The sequence below is a fragment of the Eublepharis macularius genome, chromosome 13 (assembly GCF_028583425.1).
Source record: "Eublepharis macularius isolate TG4126 chromosome 13, MPM_Emac_v1.0, whole genome shotgun sequence".
Lineage (NCBI taxonomy): Eukaryota > Metazoa > Chordata > Lepidosauria > Squamata > Eublepharidae > Eublepharis > Eublepharis macularius.
In genome coordinates this window covers 55,542,502-55,564,237 of record NC_072802.1, presented here as the reverse complement: position 1 = coordinate 55,564,237, position 21,736 = coordinate 55,542,502, and the positions used below count along the sequence as shown (strand labels likewise).

At 44.5% G+C, this 21,736-nt stretch overlaps 1 protein-coding gene across 1 annotated transcript in view; it reads left to right on the top strand.

Moving 5' to 3' along the window:
* The first annotated feature begins 468 nt into the window (after nt 1-468).
* The window catches only part of NOS1 (nitric oxide synthase 1), an 85,364-nt gene continuing 64,096 nt past the window's right edge, over nt 469-21,736 (top strand). The window contains exon 1 of the mRNA XM_054996147.1: nt 469-1,449. Coding sequence (XP_054852122.1) covers nt 707-1,449 — 743 coding nt within the window. The 5' untranslated portion in view covers nt 469-706. The remainder of the gene's footprint in view (nt 1,450-21,736) is intronic.

Below are 21,736 nucleotides of genomic sequence, written 5' to 3'. Positions count from 1 at the left end.
CCCCAGCCTTACCTGCCTGGGAGCTTCAAACTTGAAAAGGGAGGTTTGGGGTGGGTGGCAGGGGGTGTGAAAGGCTGTATGCAGGGCCCCTGCCATAACATCATTATACAAAAAAACCAGAGTCAGTACACCTGTAAGGGATTGTTCATCTTGAAGTCCAGTTCATTCTACTGCCTGTTTATGTGAGCCTCAGAACTGGTGTCTCCTCTCAAAAAGAGTTGGCTTACAGGGGCAACAATGCCATGTCTTCCAGATGCTTGCAAATCTTTGCAATATTTATACTTTTTTTTTCTCCCCGTTTTTGCTCTTTTGTAGATAAAAATGTGAAGTGGAATTCCAAGCCCAAGGGCTGCACCAACACTGTCTTTTCTCTGAGTTGTTGTTCATCTAGGAGATGTTCGGTTCTGCTCATGTTATTTTCTGCCCAGTGTTCCATGTGGGACTACTAACTTCACTGTGTGGTGAAGAGGCCAGAGAATGAAACTGATCCAGAGCTGATGCTCAACAAGTGATGCCCTGCAGCACGTACATCAGGAGCTCAGTGCGACGTGTTTGAAAGCCAAAGAAACGACCTACCGTAGTGTAGCGCTCACAGCAAAAGCACTGTTTTCTTCCCTCTAGTGGCTGGCATCACAGTTGCAGACCAATTGAAAGACACTGTGCGCTACTTCCTTCGGCCACTGGGCTCAAAGATTTAAGGACTACAATGGAAGAGAATGTGTTCAGTGTACAGCAGATTCAACCCAATGTCATCTCGGTGAGGCTTTTCAAGCGCAAGGTTGGGGGTCTCGGGTTTCTTGTGAAGGAACGTGTCAACAAACCTCCGGTGATCATCTCAGATTTGATCCGAGGAGGGGCAGCTGAACAAAGTGGCCTTATTCAGAGAGGGGACATTATTCTAGCAGTCAATGGAAGGCCTTTGGTGGATATGAACTATGGAAATGCGCTGGAGGTCCTGAGGAGTGTCGCCTCGGAAACTTACGTTGTTCTCATCTTGAGAGGCCCAGAAGGCTTCACCACTCATCTCGAGACAACCTTCACCGGCGACGGGACACCAAAGACTATCCGAGTCACCAGGCCCTTGTGCACAACCCCAACTTCAATCGACTTGCCGTCCAGTCCAAGCATCCAAACCAAAGACCAGCAGCTAGGAGGAGACCTCACAACAATGGGCAGCTCCGTCAGTTCTCGATGTACCCGAGAGAATGGGCAGGGGGACAAGGCTTTGGTGCATGTCAATGGGGTGGTTTCGGGCACCATTGCCGAGGACTCCCTGAAAAGTAACAGTGATAATGTTTCTGAGCATTGCCTGAATGGTAGTGTTGAAAACAGTGAACTGTTAAAAGAGATTGAGCCAGTACTGGACCTTCTGAAGAATAACAGCAAGGAACTCAATGGAGAAGCACAGTCCAAGATGGACACACGAGACGCAGAGGTCCAGGTGGACGGGTAGGTCCCTGCATATAATTTTTTCTGTGCAAGTGCAACTTTCCTATTGTAGAGCGGCAGGTAGAGAGACCTACATTCAGTGCTTTGAATGTAGCTCACGCCTTCAAATGCTTGCTGGAGTTACTGGGTATGGTGGTGTCATTGTAGAAATTCCTGCTCAAAGTAAGCTGATTGGGGCTTTGAACCCAAGACCCCAGTTCCTTGTTGCTGTCCCATAGAAAGTAGCATAGAATCAATCAGGACCATTGAGTGATTGTGATTTGCTCAACTAAAATTCTCTCCTTTTCATATTGAATTGGACTGTAATCAGTTGGTGTATGTTTGAAAATTTATTTAATTGCATGCTCTCCAACTGTTTCCTGTGTACCTGGCACAGCTCCCATTTTTACGGGTCCCAGTCTCTGGTGAATCATCCTCCTGTTTTACTCTCTGTATCTGCCTTTTGAGAATGGCTTTTTAAAATGTTGTTAATGTGAGTTTCTAGAGTTGTCATTCTTCAGAGTTCAACATCTTCCCTGGGGGTCTCTAGCAATTAAATTTCTGTATAGGTTTTGGCTTGCATATGCACATCTTGTCTCTAATGTACACATGTGTAAATGCTCATGTGTGACTATCAAGGCGCTGTGTGGTACAGGGATTTTTTTTCTCATGCTGGTGAGGTTTAATTTGAAATTTCTGATAAGAGATTTGTAGAACAAATCTAGATTTCCCCTCCCCCACCGCCGACATATCTTTAACCTAAACAACAAAGCCATTCTTGGCTTTTAAAACAGGCTGTTTCCGAGTCAATTAATAAACTGTATAGCAGGCAGAATAGAACTTTTAGCAATGTTTAAAGGAGGAGGAAGGCGGGGTAGTTCAAGCAATGATCCTTAATATGAGAACAGGGATATTATAAGCGGGTCCCTGTTTTCATCTGTGACACACTGAAGAATATGTAATTGTTGATAACTTTACTGCATTTTGTAAATGGCTTTGAAACGCCTAAAACCAAGTTATGGTATGACAATCTGGTAAATAAGATAAGAAATAAATAAAATTTCAATCCTCGCTACATGTTCCTTTTTGGGCATGCTGGGCCGTGAAAAAGAGAGACACTATTTATTAAGCAAAAGTTATTACTAAAACTCGGCGTTAGACAGCCATCTTGAACAGTTTTGTTTCATTCGCTGTTCTACATCCAGAACTAAAATGGCGCCTGCAAAAGGCCAAATGGTCCCTTCGCATGCAGGCTCACTAAATTTGCCTTTGCCAGTTAAATTTGGCCCCTGCAGATCAATTAATGGAGTCTTTAGTTGGCAGATCTTCCAGTTTGAAGCACGCAGCTCTGAAAGCTGAGGTGGCAGAGAACTGGTGTGGTTCCTCAAGTGTTGGACTAGGTTTAAGGAGACCTGGGTTAAAATTCCCACTTGGCATCAAATCACTTGTTCTCAGCTTAATTTACTTCATGGGGCTGTAATGAGGATAAAATGGGAGATGAAAGATCCATGTATGCTCTGAGCTGCTGGTATGAAAAACATGAGATAAGAGATTAGTAGAGGGGAGTGAAAAACTAAAGACCATGGCTGTTTCCACATGGCTTACCTGAAGCTGCGCCATGCCTCAACGTTGCGGATTGTGCCGGGGAAAACGCGAAATATTGCGTTTTCTTGCGCGAGAAAACGCGATATTTCGCATTTTCCCCGGCACGATCTGGAATGTTGCGGCATGGCGCAGCTTCAGGTAAGCCATGTGGAAACGGCCCATCTCTGTGAAATCCCAGTCTCTGGAATTGTGCAAAGCACTTTCCAACTCAATTTCCTGCACTTTTGACCCAACGAAGGCTCCCAGATCTTTTAAAAAACATAAGCTGCTAAAACTTTTAACAGGGGGCTGAAAAACCCTACAACTTAACAACTTTGGATATTAAAAGCTTCCAAAGACACCTGTCTGATACTTTCCTGTCAGAGTCAACCTTGATAGTAAAAGGCGAACAAATTGGTAGGTATAATCAGAATATCACTTTAGCTTGGAAAAAATTCTAGATTGCAGCTGAGAGTGTCAGACATGGAAGGAGCAGGGCTTTTTTTCAGCTGGAACGTGGTGGAACGGAGTTCTGGAATCTCTTGAAAATGGTCACATGGCTGGTGGCCCTGCCCCCTGATCTCCAGACAGAGGGGAGTTTAGATTGCCCTCCGTGCCACTTAGCGGAGTGGAGGGCAATCTAAACTCCCCTCTGTCTGGAGATCAGGGGGCGGGGCCACCAGCCATGTGACCATTTTCTCCGAGGGCAACCCACTGAGTTCCACCACCTCTTTTCCTAGAAAAAAAGCCCTGGGAAGAAGTACTGCGTTTCATATACCAGTAAGGTTTTCTGACAAAAGAGAGAGGCTATGGAAGCTTACTGGGTGACTTTGGACATGAACTCTGAGCCTAACCTACTTCACAGGGTTGTTGTGACGATCAAACGGAAAGAGGAGGACCACGTATGCTGTCGTGAGGAAATGTGGGATAAAATGAGAGAGCCTCAAAATAGGAGTTGGAACAACGGCCAAAGTTAGGATGGCAATTAGAGCAAACAATACAAAACAAAATTTCTATAGCTAAGGGTCACTTCTTGTGACACTCCCAGATTACGTGAGAGACGAACACATTTAGTACGTGCCTAAACCTGTAACATTTGGAGCACCTACTCGTCACTTTTTTTAAAAAAACAAAGCCATTGTGTTCACTGCTACGGAAACCTACTGTTTAAAAACAAAAAAAGATCTTGCTGAATTCCAATGTTATTTTTTAGATGAGTCTGCATCACAAATTTTGTAACACATACCTGTTAAAAGTATGATGTACGAATCATCTCGGAAGGACAAAAGAACAAAGCAAAATGAACTTATTTGAGACACTGAAAATCCTGGAATCATGACCAGTTGTACTGAGTGACATTTTTAACGTATTTACCCGTAGGTAGGTAGGTAGGATGAGAGAGAGGAAGGTTGAGGGAGAGGAAGGGAAGTGGGAATTATCAGGGCAATAATCTGGGATCGGATTGTGATGTGCAGTTCCACCCTTAGTCTTGGGGTAGTCAGAAGTAGGTTGCCTTGCTAGATACTGTTTACAGGTGCATGCAGTCATTCAAAGGGGATTCAGCTTTGTACGCAGACTGATTCCATCTTCTGGATGTGTACAGATGAGCATCTGTCGAGACCCCTAGGTGCATTGGTTTTATACACTTGATTGGGAATCCAGCAAAAAAGCAGAGGCCCGGTCATGAGTTCAAAACCTATGTGCACAAAATTATATGCACACAGATGTTTGTACGTATAGATGTCTGAAGGCTAAGCCGTCGGCATGGTTTCACTCCCTTCTGCACATGTGGGGTTATACATGTGATTTGAAAGACTTCTATCTGATCCTTTTTATTTATTTTAAAGAGCTCGTCTCAGGCATATCAGGCAGGGCTGAGTGCATGGTATTTTCCATACGGGGACAGGCTTGTGTAATTTCCCCATTGCTGCTGTGGCAGCCAATACAGTGTGGTAGCAATGGAGCTTGCACATTGCAGGTTCCCCTGCCCAGCCCCAGCCAGCAGGCATTCCCTCCCCCCATGCTATCAGGGTTTTTTCAGGCTTTTTAAATAACTAGCAATTGAATATTTTTACATCATTATAACAATCTGTGAATCAGTTTCCCTGAATTTCCAGCTTTTAAAAAAAGTCTCTAGCCCCTTTCATCACAGAGATATGCCTTTCCCCTGCACGAACGTGAAATTAAATGTTTGCAAGACTCCTTCAGAGCACTCATTTAGGATAAAACAATGTACAGAGAGAGGGAGCCGGAATGAGCGCACTGGTTCCACTCCGCCTACATGCACTTGGTGCAATAGGAACGCTGTGCCTATGGAGGTGTAGGCACCATGCTCGCGTTCTGGTAATCTTGCATTTGCGGTGGGTGGGTCAGAGGATGTGGCCAGCACACTTGGCTCCTGCATTGTTATCACCTGAGATCTGTTGTCTCATACAGTGTAATGCGTGAAACACTTTTAATTGTGGGAATCAGGGCAGGCAGTCCCAAGACATTTTGCTACCTGAGGTGGAAAGTTCATGCATCATCCGCCAGCATATTAGCTAACGTGGGATTCAACCTCCTGCAGACATACAATTTTTTTTCATTTTGGGTTCTTCCTATTCCAGTGGAGGAAGGCTAGGATTAGATCCTTACCTTGGTGAAGAAACATGTGGGCGCTAAGAAACTCATCAGCAGGTACTATGGTACCCATGTGTACCATGTTGTGGATTGCTAGCCTGATCTCTCCAGCTTCCACTCTGCCACCCTGAATGGTGCCTAGAAGCTGCTGCCTCTCATCTTTGACTGAGTCCCATAGTCCTTTGCTCAAGGTGACATGACTTTACCCATTTGTTAATTGCGTCCATATGTGTCCTCAAGTTGCAACGGACTTCTGGCAACCCCAGCAAGTGGCTTTCAAGGGAAGTGAAAAGCAGAGGGGGTCTGCCCGTGCCTTCCTCTGCAGAGTCTTCCTTGGTGGTTGCCCGTTTTGAGTACTGACCCTGCTTTAGCTTCCAAGATCTGACAAGATTGGGCAATACCATGCCGCCTTCCCTCCCATTTGTTAATTAGCATGCTTTAAAAATCTGCAATTAAAGCAGCAATTGACTAAGGGCCCCACTTAATCAATTAACACATGCAACTCTAATTTTTTATAATTGTATATATTTTTTTTAAAAAAATCTTGATCCCAGCAGAATTCTTCTCTGTTCATCAGAACTTGCTTCATGGACTGTTTCAGCTTGTTGAGCTGCTTCAGTCTTTCGGGTGCCCCTTTTGAAACACCCCGAGACACTTGGCATCCTCTCTCTTGTTCTTGCTTCTTTCTGCCCCCCTCCCCCTCCACGGCATTCTGTATCGGAGTGACAGGGGGCTGTGATCAAAGCTGCTAGCAATAATTCCTTCCACACTTCAGTTCCGATAAGCAGCTTTGACTCCAAAGCCGGCGGGAAGGGAGGGGAGGGGAAGACTCTGCAAGGAGATCCTGGTTTCTCCGTTGCCAGCACATTGCTCTCATCCCGTGAATCACATGTGGAATACCTTGGGAGGGAACGCGGAAGGGAGAGTCGGGCTGAGAGCAGGGTTCCCCTTTTTTGTTCAAAATGCTCTCCCCTATTTCAGCACTCTTTCACTCTAAACAAGGGTGAAATTGTTTGCCTTGTTTAGTGATTTTGGGGGCCTGGGCAAAAGTCCAGGATGGGCCCCCAGAATCACTGCACTCGCATTGCCCCCAGGCTGAAGCAATGGGCAGCCTTTGGGCCAGCTACCAAGGGGGGAAACTTGCTAGTGAGCTAGCTGGGCGAGCACCGGAGAAGGGGGTTGTGCCGGTGCTGGAAGCCTGCTCTTTCTATTCTTTCTCCTTCCATTGAGGGGACAGGCACATGGGCAGTTGGGGAGCTGCCCAGCCGAGGGCAGCTGCCCCCGATGCCCTATGGCTAAGACCGACCCTGCTTAGCAGCACTATGAGGATCCTGATTTACCCTTTCTCTCAGCAGGAGATGGTCAGAACCGGGGTCTGCATTTTTTGTGGATCATCTGACTTCAAATTTAAAAGTTGTTGAAATTCTACCATGCAGCATGAGAATGAGTATGGTAAGGCACTGTCGTATCAATGGCGCTCAGGGATCTATCATGATGACCCAGACTGGGGTTTACCAGTAAAAGCCCAGCCTATCTTCTGTCCACCCCTGCTGTACCAAACTATAAGGTTCACGCACAGATGCACAACAGTGCAAGGCCCAGAGGCTTTGACAAGGCAAGATTACTTTCATGATGACCCTGGTAGTCATGAGATATTAGCAGGGCTTTTTTTCTGGGAAAAGAGGTGGTGGAACTCAGTGGGTTGCCCTCAGAGAAAATGGTCACATGGCTGGAGGCCCCGCCCCCTGATCTCCAGACAGAGGGGAATTTAGATTGCCCTCCGCACTGCGGCGTGGAGGGCAATCTAACCTTCCCTCCGGAGATGAGGGGGCGGGGCCACCAGCCATGTGACCATTTTCAAGAGGTTCCGGAACTCCGTTCCACTGCATTCCAGCTGAAAAAAAGCCCTGGATATTAGACCAGTCCAGTACTCTTGTGTGTTGCGTTTTTCACTGCTTGCACACAGCTGAGGGACACTGAAAGGGCAAATAGCCAGCCAACCTTGCTAAGTGGGGTGAAGCCCACAGTGGCTTCAACAAAACAAATGGAACCATCTGTGGTTTCCTCACAGCTGACCGAAACTTCTACAATAACCTGGCCAAGCCCAAGCATCATATATGTAGCTGTTTTGTTTATTTTGAAATATATACCATTTTTCTCCCCCCAAAGTGCTTTTCAATATCATTATTTTCTCCTCCATTTTATCTTCACAACAACCCAGTGAAGTAGGTTAGGCTGAGAGAGAGGGTGACTGGCCCAAGATGACCCTGCACATTTCCATGGCAGAGCAGGAATATGAACCTGGGTCTCTCAGATCCGAGCATGACACTCTAAATACTACACTACATTGCCATTAGTGTTAAAAATTAATTTAATAATTCTTATGTTTAAGAACAGCTCTTTTTAAATGTAGACATTTTTATCCACTTGTGATGGGCCCTTTTCTTCAACTTGCCCCTTAATGTCTTTAAGTATCTTACTTACAGTCAAAAAGGGCTTAAGCGTGATAGTGATTTTGGGAAATCCACCGTGAGGCAGGAGAACCGGACCGGTCATAGGAGAGGAATTAGGACAACTGCTATTTTTGATGGGTACCAGCTGCTATTGGATTTTTTAAGACCCACCCCACCCCCCACAAAAGTTCATTCTTTGAGTGGAAATGCCAGAACTTTTTAAAAAAATATTCTTTGAGAAATCCTTAGATGGGGTGAATTAGTGTTTTAGGTGGGGCAGCGTTAGGGTTGCCAGCCTCCGGGTGCTGGCTGAAGATCTCCCAGAATTTAAGCTGATCTCCAGGTGACAGAGATCAGTTCCCCTGGAGAAAATGGCTGTCTTGGAAGGTGGACTCTATGGCATTATAGTCCCTCTCCTTCCCAAACCCTGCCCTCGCCAGGCTCCACTCCCCTAATCTCCAGGAATTTCCCCACCAGGAGCTGGCAACCCTAGGCAGCGTATTTGCTAACCCCACCATTTCTGTAAGAGAAAGGAACCACCACTGCCGTTCCACACTTGGCTTGGAGAGCCCCCCCCCATACATAATGGCTTAGATCAGATGTCACACAATATCCCTATATGCCCGCTACAGATGGCCACCTTTTGGTTATTCCCTCGTTAAAGGTGGCCTGCCTGGTATTGATAAGGGCCTGTGCATTTTCTATGGTTGCTCCTGATCTATGGAATGAATTCCTCGAGGAAGAAAGACGGTGCCATCCTTGAAACTTTTAGAAAGTACTGTAAGGTGGTTTTATAACAAGAGCTTTTAAGTGGCGGGTTGGCAGGTATTTTATTAGCCTGGAGTTCTGTTGTTGGCTGTGATAATTATATATTGTAAAGTGTCCTGAGCCATGGGGAAAGGAAGGGTCTAAATGTTTTAATAAATAATACAGTATCATGGTTTAATAGAACTAACTGTGGTTGTTAGTGTGGTTGTCATTCCACTAACTATGGACAGTCAGGATGCAGCAGATCAAGTTCTGAAATGGTGATTTCATAGGAACATCCATTTCCACACTACTTACCTTCATCTGGAACGCGGCGGAACGTTGTGAAAAAAAAGGCGGAAGATAGCGTCTTCTTGCGCGAGTTTTGCGCAACATCGCGCAAAACTCATGTGAAAAGATGCTATCTTCTGCGGTTTTTTCATGACGTTCCGCAGCATTCCAGATGAAGGTAAGTAGTGTGGAAACAGCCCTTGGCATAAGCCTGCTTTGACCGTACCAAAAGGTAGGCAGCAATATCAGCCGGGTCTTTGCGGGGAGGAAAGAGCAAAACGTAATGAGACCTGCATTTGTCAAAGTGACCTGGGGTTTGAATGATTGTCCCTGAACCAAATTCTGATTTCACAAACTAACCATAGTGTTAATAAAACATGATTTTACATTGTGGGTGAACTGAGCCACAGTGTGTGAGAAATAAATTTCAGTATGGGCTAGGGTGGAATTGCAGCAGCTGTGTTACCACAAGTTAAGCATGCAAAAGATTTATCCCCCAACCTTTTTGCCTATTTGCCTCCCCAGGTAACTTAGAGCAGCCTGAAAATCATACCACCCCACACCCAAAATTACAGATCAAATAGTGTCACATCTGAAATTCTGTGAAAAGCAAACTGGAAATCGGTAGTCTAATCAAATTGGCAGTAGTCTGCTTCAAGTGATAAATGCAGTGGCTCAAAGATTAAATGTCATTGGAAGTTTGGAGGTAAAGCTGTTTTAATCTGGTGCCTCGAAGATAATGCAAGCACGAGATATGTTCGTGCGTAGGGTGAGAGCATTCCATAGGTGGGGGTGCCACAATATTGGTGGAAAGTTCCTGAACAGGATTGGCACAGGTGACATAGCATTGGGGGTGGGGGTGTTAAGCAAATGATTGCTACTTGGGTCAGAGGTACTGGAGCTAAGGTGGTTTCTTTGGAGGGGGTGCAAAATAGAGGCAGCTGGATGCTACCAGGCTTACCTGCTTCCTGATTTGTTCACCCGTAGCCAGAGACACAATGCTGGCATGGAAACATTGCAAAGTACACTGGCACGGAGGTAAGAATAATCTTGATCTCTCCTTTTCCTGAAACATTTTCTTAGTCTCTCAAACTGCAGGGAATCAGGTTTCCCTATTAGCAAGATATATAGCTAATTGTTGAGTTAACCCTAACAATGACCAGGGACACACAATCCATGCCAAGTTTAGAATGCAGCTGGTTGCTTTTCCAACCAAGTGGGACATCATTCCACCTCTGAAACCGAACAGCTCCGGGGTTTGCAAAGAGAAACTGGTAGAGTAGAGCCTGTGGAGGTTGCAGGTGACTGGCACGGAGGAACTTAGAGGGAGGGGACATGACTCCAAAGGTATGTGCTTGTTTGGGGGAACTGGTAGTACTTGAAAAGCTAGCCTTGGCTGGATGCAAACCCACCTACTCTGCTTTTATAGTGGTAAATTAAAAAAAGAAAGCTGGCCCTGTATAAAGTGGTAGCTATAGCAGTAACAGAGCCCCATTTTGGAAGAAAGCCTATATGGAGAGGCTCTTAAAGTAATGAAAGAAATACTAGTGGGAAAATCTTCTTTGTGAACCTTTCAAAGTGTGCCATATAATTCAATACAGTATGTCAGCTTATAACAAGGCTGCTCATAGTAATTCGCATTAGTATACCAATTGGGCAACTGGGATTATGGCAGCTGCCATGGCATGGTGGCGATAAGAATAAGCTCTGATTTGGGAATTCTGCAGTTCAAATTTCCCTTCTGCCACAAACTAAATAATGGCCTACTTTACAGGAACCCTGACATGGACAGGCCCAGGAGAGCCTGATCTTATCAGATCTCAGAAGCTAAGCAGGGTCAGCCTTGGTTAATAATTGGATGGGAGACCTCTAGCAAAGACTAGAGTTGCAGAGGCAGGCAATGGCAAACCACCTCTGATAGTCTTGTCATGAAAATCCCACCAGGGGTCACCATAAGTCCCCTATGACTTGAGGGTACACACGACACACACACCTCTTACAGGAATGTTGCAAGAATTACAAGAAGATCATTTATATGGTGCTTTTATCTGAAAATGCTGTATAGATGCTAAGAGGGTGATGATGATAATATGATATGCCATTGTACATGTATACAGAAAAGACTGGAGAAAAGGTTTGGCACGGGCTGTAATAATACTTATGCATTGCACTGTCTGTCCCCATGCCCCACCCTATACCCATACTTAAAATATGGATGCAGAGAGATGATCCAAAAGGGATGTCATGGATATAGCTAGAACTATAGAGTTGCACGGTCGTATTGCCATGTGTGGATTAGAAGAGGCATCTAACTCATGTCAATATATACAACGTGCCAAGACCCAGGTGCAGGGAATAGGAGTATGGCAGGAATGTCTAACTTCATGGAGGATGGTAACATTATTCAAGGATACTTGCTCTGGTGGAGGGCCAAAAGATATTCAGATGTATGAGAAACTTGTAATCACTAATGTTACATAGACTTTGTTAAGATAAGAAGTAGCAAGAATGAACTAAGATGCTTCAAATATGGATAACTTTGGTGTATGAACTCATATAATATAGTAAGTTAGCCAAGAATTTGAATAATCAAAGCAGCCATTGTTAAGAAAAGGTTCTGAAACCCTATATATATCACAAGCTGAACTGATCCAGAGCTGCTTCTATCAACTAGAGTAAAATTGCCCCCCTCACCGCTGGCAGCATTAAATCCAGTCATAAATTATTTGAGTCACTAACTCCAGAAGAGCAACTCTGTTTCCTTGCATTTACCCTTCCCTCTGTGTGTGTGTGTGTGTGTGTGTGTGTGTGTGTGTGTGTGTGTGTGTGTGTGTGTGTGTGTAGGCGATCAGATTGATAAATATCCAAGTATCTCAGAAGGGTGAGAGATTAGCTCAATTGCCTATTGTCTGTGGATGGGTAAACAGCCTTTAATAGCCCCAATAATAATACACACTAGACAACGTGAGAGTGAGAAGCAATGTTGGTCTCTTTTATGACCAAGAGGCATTTGGGAAACATTTCATCCCTGGGGAAAAACAGAACATGGCTCATTCGTTATCCACTAACCTCATTCTATTTTTGCCCCTTTGCCTAAAGAAAGTTGTCATGTCTGATCTCCTTTACCAGCTTGCCACCTCTTTATTCTACATTTCTCTCCATGTTTTGTGCCTCCTGAGGCTGCGCCATACAATAATTTATGCTGTGGATCAGGCTAGATTATTTGGGCTCCAGGACTAGTGCACCAATGCCTTTAGAAAAATCAGGTGCTATAGCCAGGGCTGGTGGAAACACAAACCAATATACCAGAATTCCAGTGGTGTGTAACTCCTGCTATTTAAATGACTCGTGGAAAGAGCCCCTGCTTGCAATTCTGGATTCAGCCTCTTTTTCTTTGAAAGCTTCCAGCTGAAATGGGTATTCTAAACTAGGTTAACAACAATGGCCAGGAATATGGATGTAGTGTTTAGTCCATAAAACAAATACTGGATTAGTCCACCTACCTGATTCGTTTTACCTGAATGCTAGAGTATTGCCAGTTATGTAGTCACTTCTGATGATGCCCAAAGTGACATTATTCAGTGATCACCATCCTCATTTTTCTCCGGCCACCAAGCTGAGTGCTGGAGGGAAGGGCTAGCCAGGGGTGGAAGATGTCCTGCCAAAACCGGGAACCTAACAACCCCAGCCTCAAAGCACCCATTGCAGGATCAACACACACACACACCACGGTTTTGTATTCATTTAGCCATCATGGCTAATAGTTCTTGGTGGGTCTATCCTCCACACATTTGCTAATTCCTTTAAAGCTATCTAAGCTAATCACTGTGTCCTGTTAGCAGCAAGTTTCATAAATTATGTATTGTTCGGAGAAGTGCTTCCAGCTTAACTAATGTGGAACACAATAGCATGATTTGTTAAATTACTTAAATTAAACATGATGTGAGAAAACAGTATCCTGAGCAACTCGTTCTCATTCAACGTTCTGTTATTGTGCCATCCACCATGAATGATGGCATAGGAGAATGGGAGTTTTAATTTACCTAGGCAGCTAAAATGTCTGGACACTGTCCTCCTAAGAGCAGGCATGTCTCTTCTGCAAACATGTGTTTCCTGGTTAATCATAATGCCGTAATGGAGGGCATTTGCTGGGGGAAGTGGTTGGGGGAGAGGAGGATGGCTTAACCCTTTCTCACAGATTGCCCCCCCCTCAGTACCACTCCCTCAGATTTCTCCCCTCTCTCTTACAGACTTATATCTGGTCTGTGGTACTCAGCTGGGAGAGAAATGGAGGGGAGACAGTGAACAAACAGGAGGAATCACCATTATTATCAGTTGCTTATAGGTTAGCCTTTGACATCACTGATGGGAATCTCATGTTTGCTAAGAATGTACCACTTTTTTACACATACAAAATTGCATTTTAGAATACTTGCCCATGTTAAGAAACCTCTTTGCCTGTAGAAAACTAGCATGCCAGGTTGAATCTTAACCTTGATGTACTGGAGTGCTGACCTGGATAGCCCAGGCAAGCCCGATCTTGTCAGATCTCAGAAACTAAGCAGGGTCAGTCTTGGTTAGTAATTGGATGAGAGACCTCCAAAGAAGACCAGGGTTGGAGAGGCAGCAATGGGAAAATCACCTCTGTTAGTCTCTTGCCTTGAAAAACCCAGCGGGGGGGGGGGGTCACCATAAGTCAGCTGTGACTTGATGGCACTTTCCACCACCACCACTGGTTTGCTACATGGAATTGTTTTTACTACAGGGGAGCGGTGACTTATGGGAGCCCCCACTTGCCCTTGGAAGCAGCACAAGGGCTGTACCACCCAATTCCTCTGGAAGTGTAGCTTCAGCTCTAAACTCTCTCCAATGCATCTGGCAAATCACGCGTCAGTCATTGGGACCACTAAGAGTTTGTGATGAGTCACTCACTGAAAAGAAAGAAGCAACAGAACCTGAGGAGCTCACAACTCCCTTAAGGGGAAAAAAGTCAAATTAAACACCCACACATATACAAGGGGATAAATAACACAGCCATGCAAGCTTCAGTAACCGAGAGGCTGCCTCGGAGGCAGGAAAGAAGTCATGCTTACAAATAGCGAGAAACAGAAAAGGGCAGTATCCCTTACAAGAGAAGCTTCGTCTGGCAAAGGAGTCTGCAGGCCACACCCATCCCTGCACAGAACAGCGGAAAGTGCCAAGCTCCCCGTTATATTGAGATTTCTGCGTCTGAAGCACCCAAGCAGTTTTTAAGCAACGGGGGCACCAGTTCAGATGGAGGGAGCTCATGGTAGAAGGTTAATCCTTTCCCCTCCTCTGAGCCATTTTCCTGACTTGAAATAGCCCCCCACCCCACCTCGTAGCTGCGCTTTGCTCCACTGGGCAATCGCCCAAGCAAAAGGCAGAGCACCTGTACGTTTTTTCCACCAATAAGGCAAACCATAGCTATACTGGGACCGTTCCAGGTCAGGGAAACGGTGTGGAGGAGGGGGAAGGTCAAACCTACCCACTCTGCACCCGAGGCCCCAACTGGTTATTTTAAAAGAAAAAGAAATCCTTATAGATTGGCCCTGTGCCCCAATTTAAATGTGATACTAGTGAGGCTGAATTTACCTATGCACGTCTGCATGCACCCAGTGTCTCGTTTGAACTGGACCGCTACCTGTGCAGAGCAGCTCTTTGGAAAAAGTTAGCATGCTACAGATCCATACATTATCTGTGGGGGTGTTGTGCTAGTGTGCTAAAGTTGCACTTTGCACAGTTAGCAGCCCAGATTAAAAAGACACTGTGCTGAACATGTGCAAAGTTTTATTTTATTTGGATTACTTTAAACCTGCTTTTTTCTGAAACCAGAAACCATGGATGCCGTGAGAGGGAAGGAGGTCATGAGGAAGGGGAAAACAAGCCTTGAGCCCCTCCTGAACCCCTCCTTCCAGTTTTTGGAGCTGTGCAGAACAATCAAGAGGTTTTTAAAGGCTTGTGTGACTGAATTAGGTTGGTCCCCTGTGATCCAACTCCTGTCGCAAGTAGTGTTCCTTTTGGCCCTCCAAGTGGTTTCCAGTAATAATATACCATATTTACGCAAAAGGAATGTGACTCTGAATATAAAATGAAAATATCCCCCCCTATTTTTACTGTGGAAGCCTTTCTATGAACTTTGCACAAGGAAGATATTTTGCTTTGCCAGAATTGTGCAAAATGAGTAAGGCACAGGATAAAGGGAGGTACAGCTCACCTTCCTTGCTCAGTAGGACTGTCATATTTCCATATGGGGGCTTCAGAGAACTGAACAGAGTTGCTGGTGCTCTCACAATAGTTAGAAACGTTGAAAATCCTTACCTTGTGCTCAGTTTTTCATGTCAGAAACGTACAACTAGCATCCAAACAGGTTTTTTAAAAAGTTTTTTACCCACTTAAAATGAACACTTTTCCTAAATAATACACTTCCTTGATCTGCCTCAAGCCCTTTTTAATTGGTAGGCAGGATATAAATATCAAAAATAAATAACAATAAAGTTAATCCTTTAAGCAGCCTTCTATGGTCACAGGCATAGTAACAAAAGATGTTTTTTCCCCTTTCACGATCATTTAAGTGATTAGTGGTTATGAAAAAAATCTATCAGGGGGTGGACAGATTGGTGGAGTGCTTGGAGCTCTAGCAGTTTGGGGGGGGGGGAGGGGAGTATGAGCTACCATTAATTTTTTTAACTGGAATTTTTCATATCCTAAAAAGCAGTTCTCATTTTTTATTACACTGATCTGTCTCAAATTCCAAGGTTAGGGGTTTTTTTAGGTGGGGCTATCACAGCCCTCCCTCCTCAGTTGAAGTTCTGAGTGTGAATATTGCAGGCTTGGTTTTTCTTTCTCCAGGAGTGGGTCATATAATAAAGAGATATGAGCTTACTCAGGGGTCATTGCGTAGAAAAAGAGCTGGAGGAACTCATTAGCATAATCAGTTAGCATCACTGATTTGCATATGCCACACCCCCTGACATCACCTATCCTGGTTGTTTTGGACCCAATCCTGGCCATTCATGGCCGAAATTGGGCCCAAAATGGCAAAAGGGGGCTGAAAATCACCGAAAAGGGGCCCAAAATGGTCAGGATTGGGCCGCTGCTGAGTGATCCACCACCCATCAGAGGCCCGATCTGGGCTGTTTTGGCCCCAATCCAGGCTGAAACGGGCCCCAAATGGCCAAGAGTCAAGTGGGCGGGGCCACCTGGCATGTGACCTCTTTAGGGAACTCCCAGAACTGCGTTCCTGCGCGTTCCCCCTCAAAATGAGCCCTGAGCTTACTTATTCTGCATCTCAGATTCTCTGTTCTTGCTAAGTAGGTGGGAAGGAGAAGGATGGCTGCTGCCCTGAATGCTATAAAACCTGCTCACCCACCTCCTGCAAAATCCAGCTTCTGAAATCTCATTATATGTACTTCCAAGCCGTATGAGCTAGAAATCTGACTTTTTAAAAATCAAACTTTCCTGGGTAATTGAATTCTGTGCCCAGGTCCAAATTTTTATTCATTTTACTTCACTGTAATTTGAATTTCATTCGTTCATCTAACTGTCTCCCAATGGGGACCCAGTGTGGCTTATATCATTATCCTCTCCTCCATTTATTCTTCACAACAATCGTGGGATGAGAGTATCCCAGCAAGCTTCCAGGGCAGAGTGGGGATTCGAACTGGTTCTTCCAGATCCTAGTCTAACGTTCAAACCGCTGCGCCACTCTGGCTGTCTTGTATTGCAGAATGTACCTACTCCTGCAGATGGTTGTGTGAGTTTATGTCCCATCGAACATGCAAAGCCGCCTTAAACCGAGTCAGACCACTACTCTCCCGGATCCTGTTTCTTGTTATCTTGGGGAGTGAACGTACGGTCTTGTCACGTAAACTGTCTCTTTTACCACTGAGATTTCAATATCTGTCTATTATTTGTAACATTCCCCCCACCATTCCTCCAAGGAGCTTAGAGCAGCATGCATAGTTCTGCTTCCCCCACTGTATCCCCATAACAACCCTGTGAGGTAGGTTAGACTGAGAGAGGGAGACTGACCCGAGGATTCCCAATGAGCTCGATGGCAGGGAGTAAGGTTCAACCCAGATCTCCCTGTTCCTAGCCTAACACTCTAACCACTATACCACATTGGCTCTCGTAGCGCAGGAACACACTTGGCTAATGGTGGCGGGAAACCGTATGTGGAAGGCACGCTGTATGTAAATAATGGCTTTGGGGCAGGATTAATGGAAGGGACGGAGATGCTCACCTAGGACTTCACAAGCCATGCTTGGGTACTTCCTGGGCTCTTACATTCTTGTTATGCATCATCCTTAATACCAACTGAGTGCATCTTTATTGGTTCCTTCATGGTATAACCGAGAAGGTATTTTGGCTTCCCCCAGATGTCCCTTCCTGCCTATTGGCCTCATGATCCCTTTATCTTTCCACAGGACAGCCTCATGTTCTTGCGTAGGTAGCATTTGTCCTTTCTGCTTGGTACATTTCAAGCTTGCCTTTCTTAATGATGCCTAGACAGTGGTCCTTCTCTTTTCCTTTGATCCCTTGTAGACTGGGCTGAGTCCCACCTCAGGTCCCCCTTTCAGCATTTCTGTCATCCCTTAATTAGGATTGTGTTCTGGGAGCTAGTAGTAATCCTGTTTGCTGGGTTTTCAGATTAGATCCACTTCTTCCCCTGAAAATGCTTTCAGAATGCATTCCAAGGCCTTCGGCTGCAAAATAAAAAGTTGTTGAAGGCTTGTGAAGAGGTCTAGCTAGGGATAGAGACTGAAGCTTGGGCAGGGGGAGAATGGGTTCTTTTGACCAGAGTTTAAGGGTCTGCTGGGGGCAGTCTGAGTGGGAGGCCCAGAACATAATACAGTCTATTTATATCATTTTTGTTTTTTTTTAAAAATGTGACTCACAAGATTACACATATAGAATGGGATCATGTGCTTGGAAGGGCCAGTATTACAAGTTTGTACTAGGCTCACAGAAGATATGCTTGGCTCAGGGGCATCCATTTTAGCTACAGCTTTTTTTTCTTCTGTTCAAAATCTTTAATCGACAGCTGGAAATGGGAGTTTGGGATGGTGGCAAAATGCTTGAATCTTGAATACAGCTGGTCAGATTCCATTCTAATGCTAGGGTTTGCTAGCTCCAGGATGGAAAATTCTTGAACATCTAGGGGCAGAGCCTGGGACAAGGTTTGGGGAGGGGAGGGGCCTCAGTAGGGTATGATGCTATAACTTCCACCCTCCAAAGCATCCGTTTTCCTCAGCGGACCAGGGGAACTGATGTTTGTAGTCTGGAGATCAGTTGTCATTTCGGGAGCATTGGGGAGAGGCCATGGCTCAGTGATGAGCATCTACTTGGCCTACAAAAGCTCCCAGGTTTAAGCAGGCAATCAGTTGATGATTCCGCACACGTTGGATAATGCACTTCCAATCCTCTTTAGAGATCATTTGGAATGGATTTTTTTATGTGCGGAACAAAAAATCCACCTCAAACGATTGATAAAGTGCATTGAAAGTGTATTATCCAATGAGTGCGGAGTCAACAAGTGTGTGAAAGACCTCTACCTGAGGCTCTGGAGAGCTGCTGCCACTCTAAGTAGACATACTGACTGTCATGGACTAATGGTCTGATCCAGTATAAGGCAGCTTCATGGCATGTGAAATCTCCAGGCCCCACCTGGAGGTTGGCAACTATATCTAAGGCTCAACAAACCAATAAGTCCCTTCTTCCATATTAGACAAACAATTTGTCCCATTTTTCATAATTTCAAATATTTCTATAAACCTTAAACCATATAAACCATACATTCATATAAGTCAACCAATTAAATTATACTCTATATGTTACTTTTTTCGCATATCTTATCTTCATTCTACTTTAGTTATATTTAATTATATTATTATTTTTATTCTACTTATACATCTATATAACTATCATCAAAAATTATCATTCCATTTGACCCATATATATCTTCAGGTATACTTATTCAATTTAGTACATTATACAGTTTTTACCAAAAGTAATATTAGTTAGTCAGTCCTTATAATTAGTTATTTTCTATCAATATTCTATGTATTATTCTATATATAATAATCTAACAAAATAACTGCTTAGAAATTCTCATTTGCCTCTCCACCCCCCGGTAAAGTCACCCCCCTCTGCATTTTATTATGTTTCAATAGTTCTCAAACTGCCACAGTTCTCCTCCCACCTCCCATTTCTTCACCAAATATTGTTTCAGCTTCTCCCAGTCTGTGTTGAACTGTCCTGGGTCAAGGTTTCTCAATTTTCTTGTCATTTTGTCCATTTCCGCCATATACAGCAATTTGTAAATCCAATCCTCAATAGTTGGCACTTCTTGTACTTTCCATTTTTGCGCATACAAAAGTCTAGCCGCTGCTGTCATGTAAAATAACAATGTCCTGTGTTGAGCTGGAATGTCCTCCATTCCCAAGTTCAGTAGCAGGAGTTCTGGGTTCTTACTAATTTGAAATTGTAAAATCTCACTTATTACTCTTATTATTTCCCCCCAGTACTGCCTAGCTACCTCACACGTCCACCACATATGATACAGGGAACCCTCATGTTTTTTACATTTCCAGCATTTGTTAGAAGGGTTCAGATTCCCTAGCGCAATCTTCTTTGGTGTCATGTACCAACGATATATCATTTTGTAAATGTTCTCTTTAATATTAGTACACGTCGTAGTCTTCATTGTATTCTTCCACAAGTATTCCCATGCCTCCATTGTTATTTCTTTGTTGAAATTTATGGCCCACTTCACCATTTGTACTTTAACTATTTCATCTTCGGTATACCATTTCAGCAGTACTTGGTATACCTTGGAAATTTCCTTCTTGCCCTCTTTTAAAAGTGTCTGCTCTAGTTCCGAATTCTCTGTTCTTATGCCTCCCTTTGCACAGTCCGAATTATAGAGATCTCTGATCTGTCTGTACTGAAACCAATCATAGTTTGGTGATAACTCGTCCTGTGTTTTTATTTTAAGTTTAGAAGATTCTATTCGGGTTATCTCCTTATATGTTAAACACTGTTGCTCAGTATCGACAGCTCTCGGATCTATTACCTCATATGGAACCACCCATCTTTTCTCTTGTAGGAAAAAAGGACCTTGTGGGAGGGGGATTTTCAGAGGATCAATGTTAGGGGTAGAAAAGTTTAAGCAGTCCCCCCTTCCCATATACACATACCTCCACTGAAGTTTGCAACTTTCTAGTGCTGCTTTTCATGAGCAGGGGGATGACAAAATCCATGTTCAGTTTTGTGTTATCTATCAGTTATAAACATAGCTGCAAAGGAAGGACTGGGCAGTGTGTAAACCTCCTCCTCTGAGGTTGGTGCTGCTTCTGATTTTGTGACTCTGTGGCATTTCCATGTGTCTGCACGTGCTCCATTACAGGAGCATAAATACAGCTATGGCCTACAAAGGGTTCAAGGCCCCCTCCCTTTTGGAGGGGGCCCTTTGGGCCTTTTTGTAGAATTAGTTGAAAGCCCCCCCCATCATTGACATGTAAACCTTTGTGAAATAGCCCAGCAGCCCTGATCCAAATAATCCCCTCTGCATGATCTTTGTATGACATTATATTTATTTAGCAAAAGATTTACATTATGCCTGCCCTGTCCATAGGGCTGCCAGATCCCCTGGTGTGTGTGTGGGGGTCCCCTGCTTCCAGTCTCTGCCCCCCACCACTCACCTGGTTGGCAGGGAGAAAAGGCCCCAGGGAATGGGCCCGGGAGGCAAAAAACCTCCAAGGCCAGCTCATAGCGGGCCTGCTCCTGTCAGCCACGACAACATCACTTCCGGAAATAACGTCATTGCACCCTGCTGGGCATATGCACACAAGGAAAAACAGAAAGGTAAGTTCCAGGTCAACCCCCCTCCCACCGGGAGAGTAAGGGGGCCTGGCACTCCTACCGCCCATAGGGCTAAAGATGTAAGAACTTGGTTGCTGAAACTTTGATTTAGGATGTGATAGATTGACACGTGTCAATCAACTACTGGTAACTATGTAAGGGTAAGAGAGGCTTCTGGGACACTTTTGTGCTACTCTTCCAAGCAAAAACAAAACAGTGGTTCCACACAGCACTTCACTGCTCTGAGGGACGAGCTATAAGTGATGAAGGACACTTCAATGGCAACTGGATCGAGTGGAGGGCAAGTGAACAGGGAGGAATACACTTGCCATTCAAGTGTCATTCGTCACTTGTAGTTGGGCCCTGAGTTAATGACGACAACAACAACAACAACAACAACAACAACAACAACAACAACAACATAGCGCTGTATTAAATAAGAACATTGTGTTCAGTTTCAATTGTTGCTGTTTTCCTCTTTGCAACCGGAATGTATGCTTATTAAATTCTTGTGTTAGAAGACTAGTAGCATAATCCTAAATAGAGTTGTACCCTTCTAAGACTATTGAAGTCAAAGGGCTTAGAAAAGTGTAACTCTGTTTAGGATGGCATTTCAAAATTTTTGCTTTGAATAGGGCTGCACTGAGTTTTCACGTGCATATGTCTTGGGGCATTAAAAAGGAGTTCTGGAGGGTTCTTCTAAAGACACCGCCCCCCCCAAAAAAAACTTT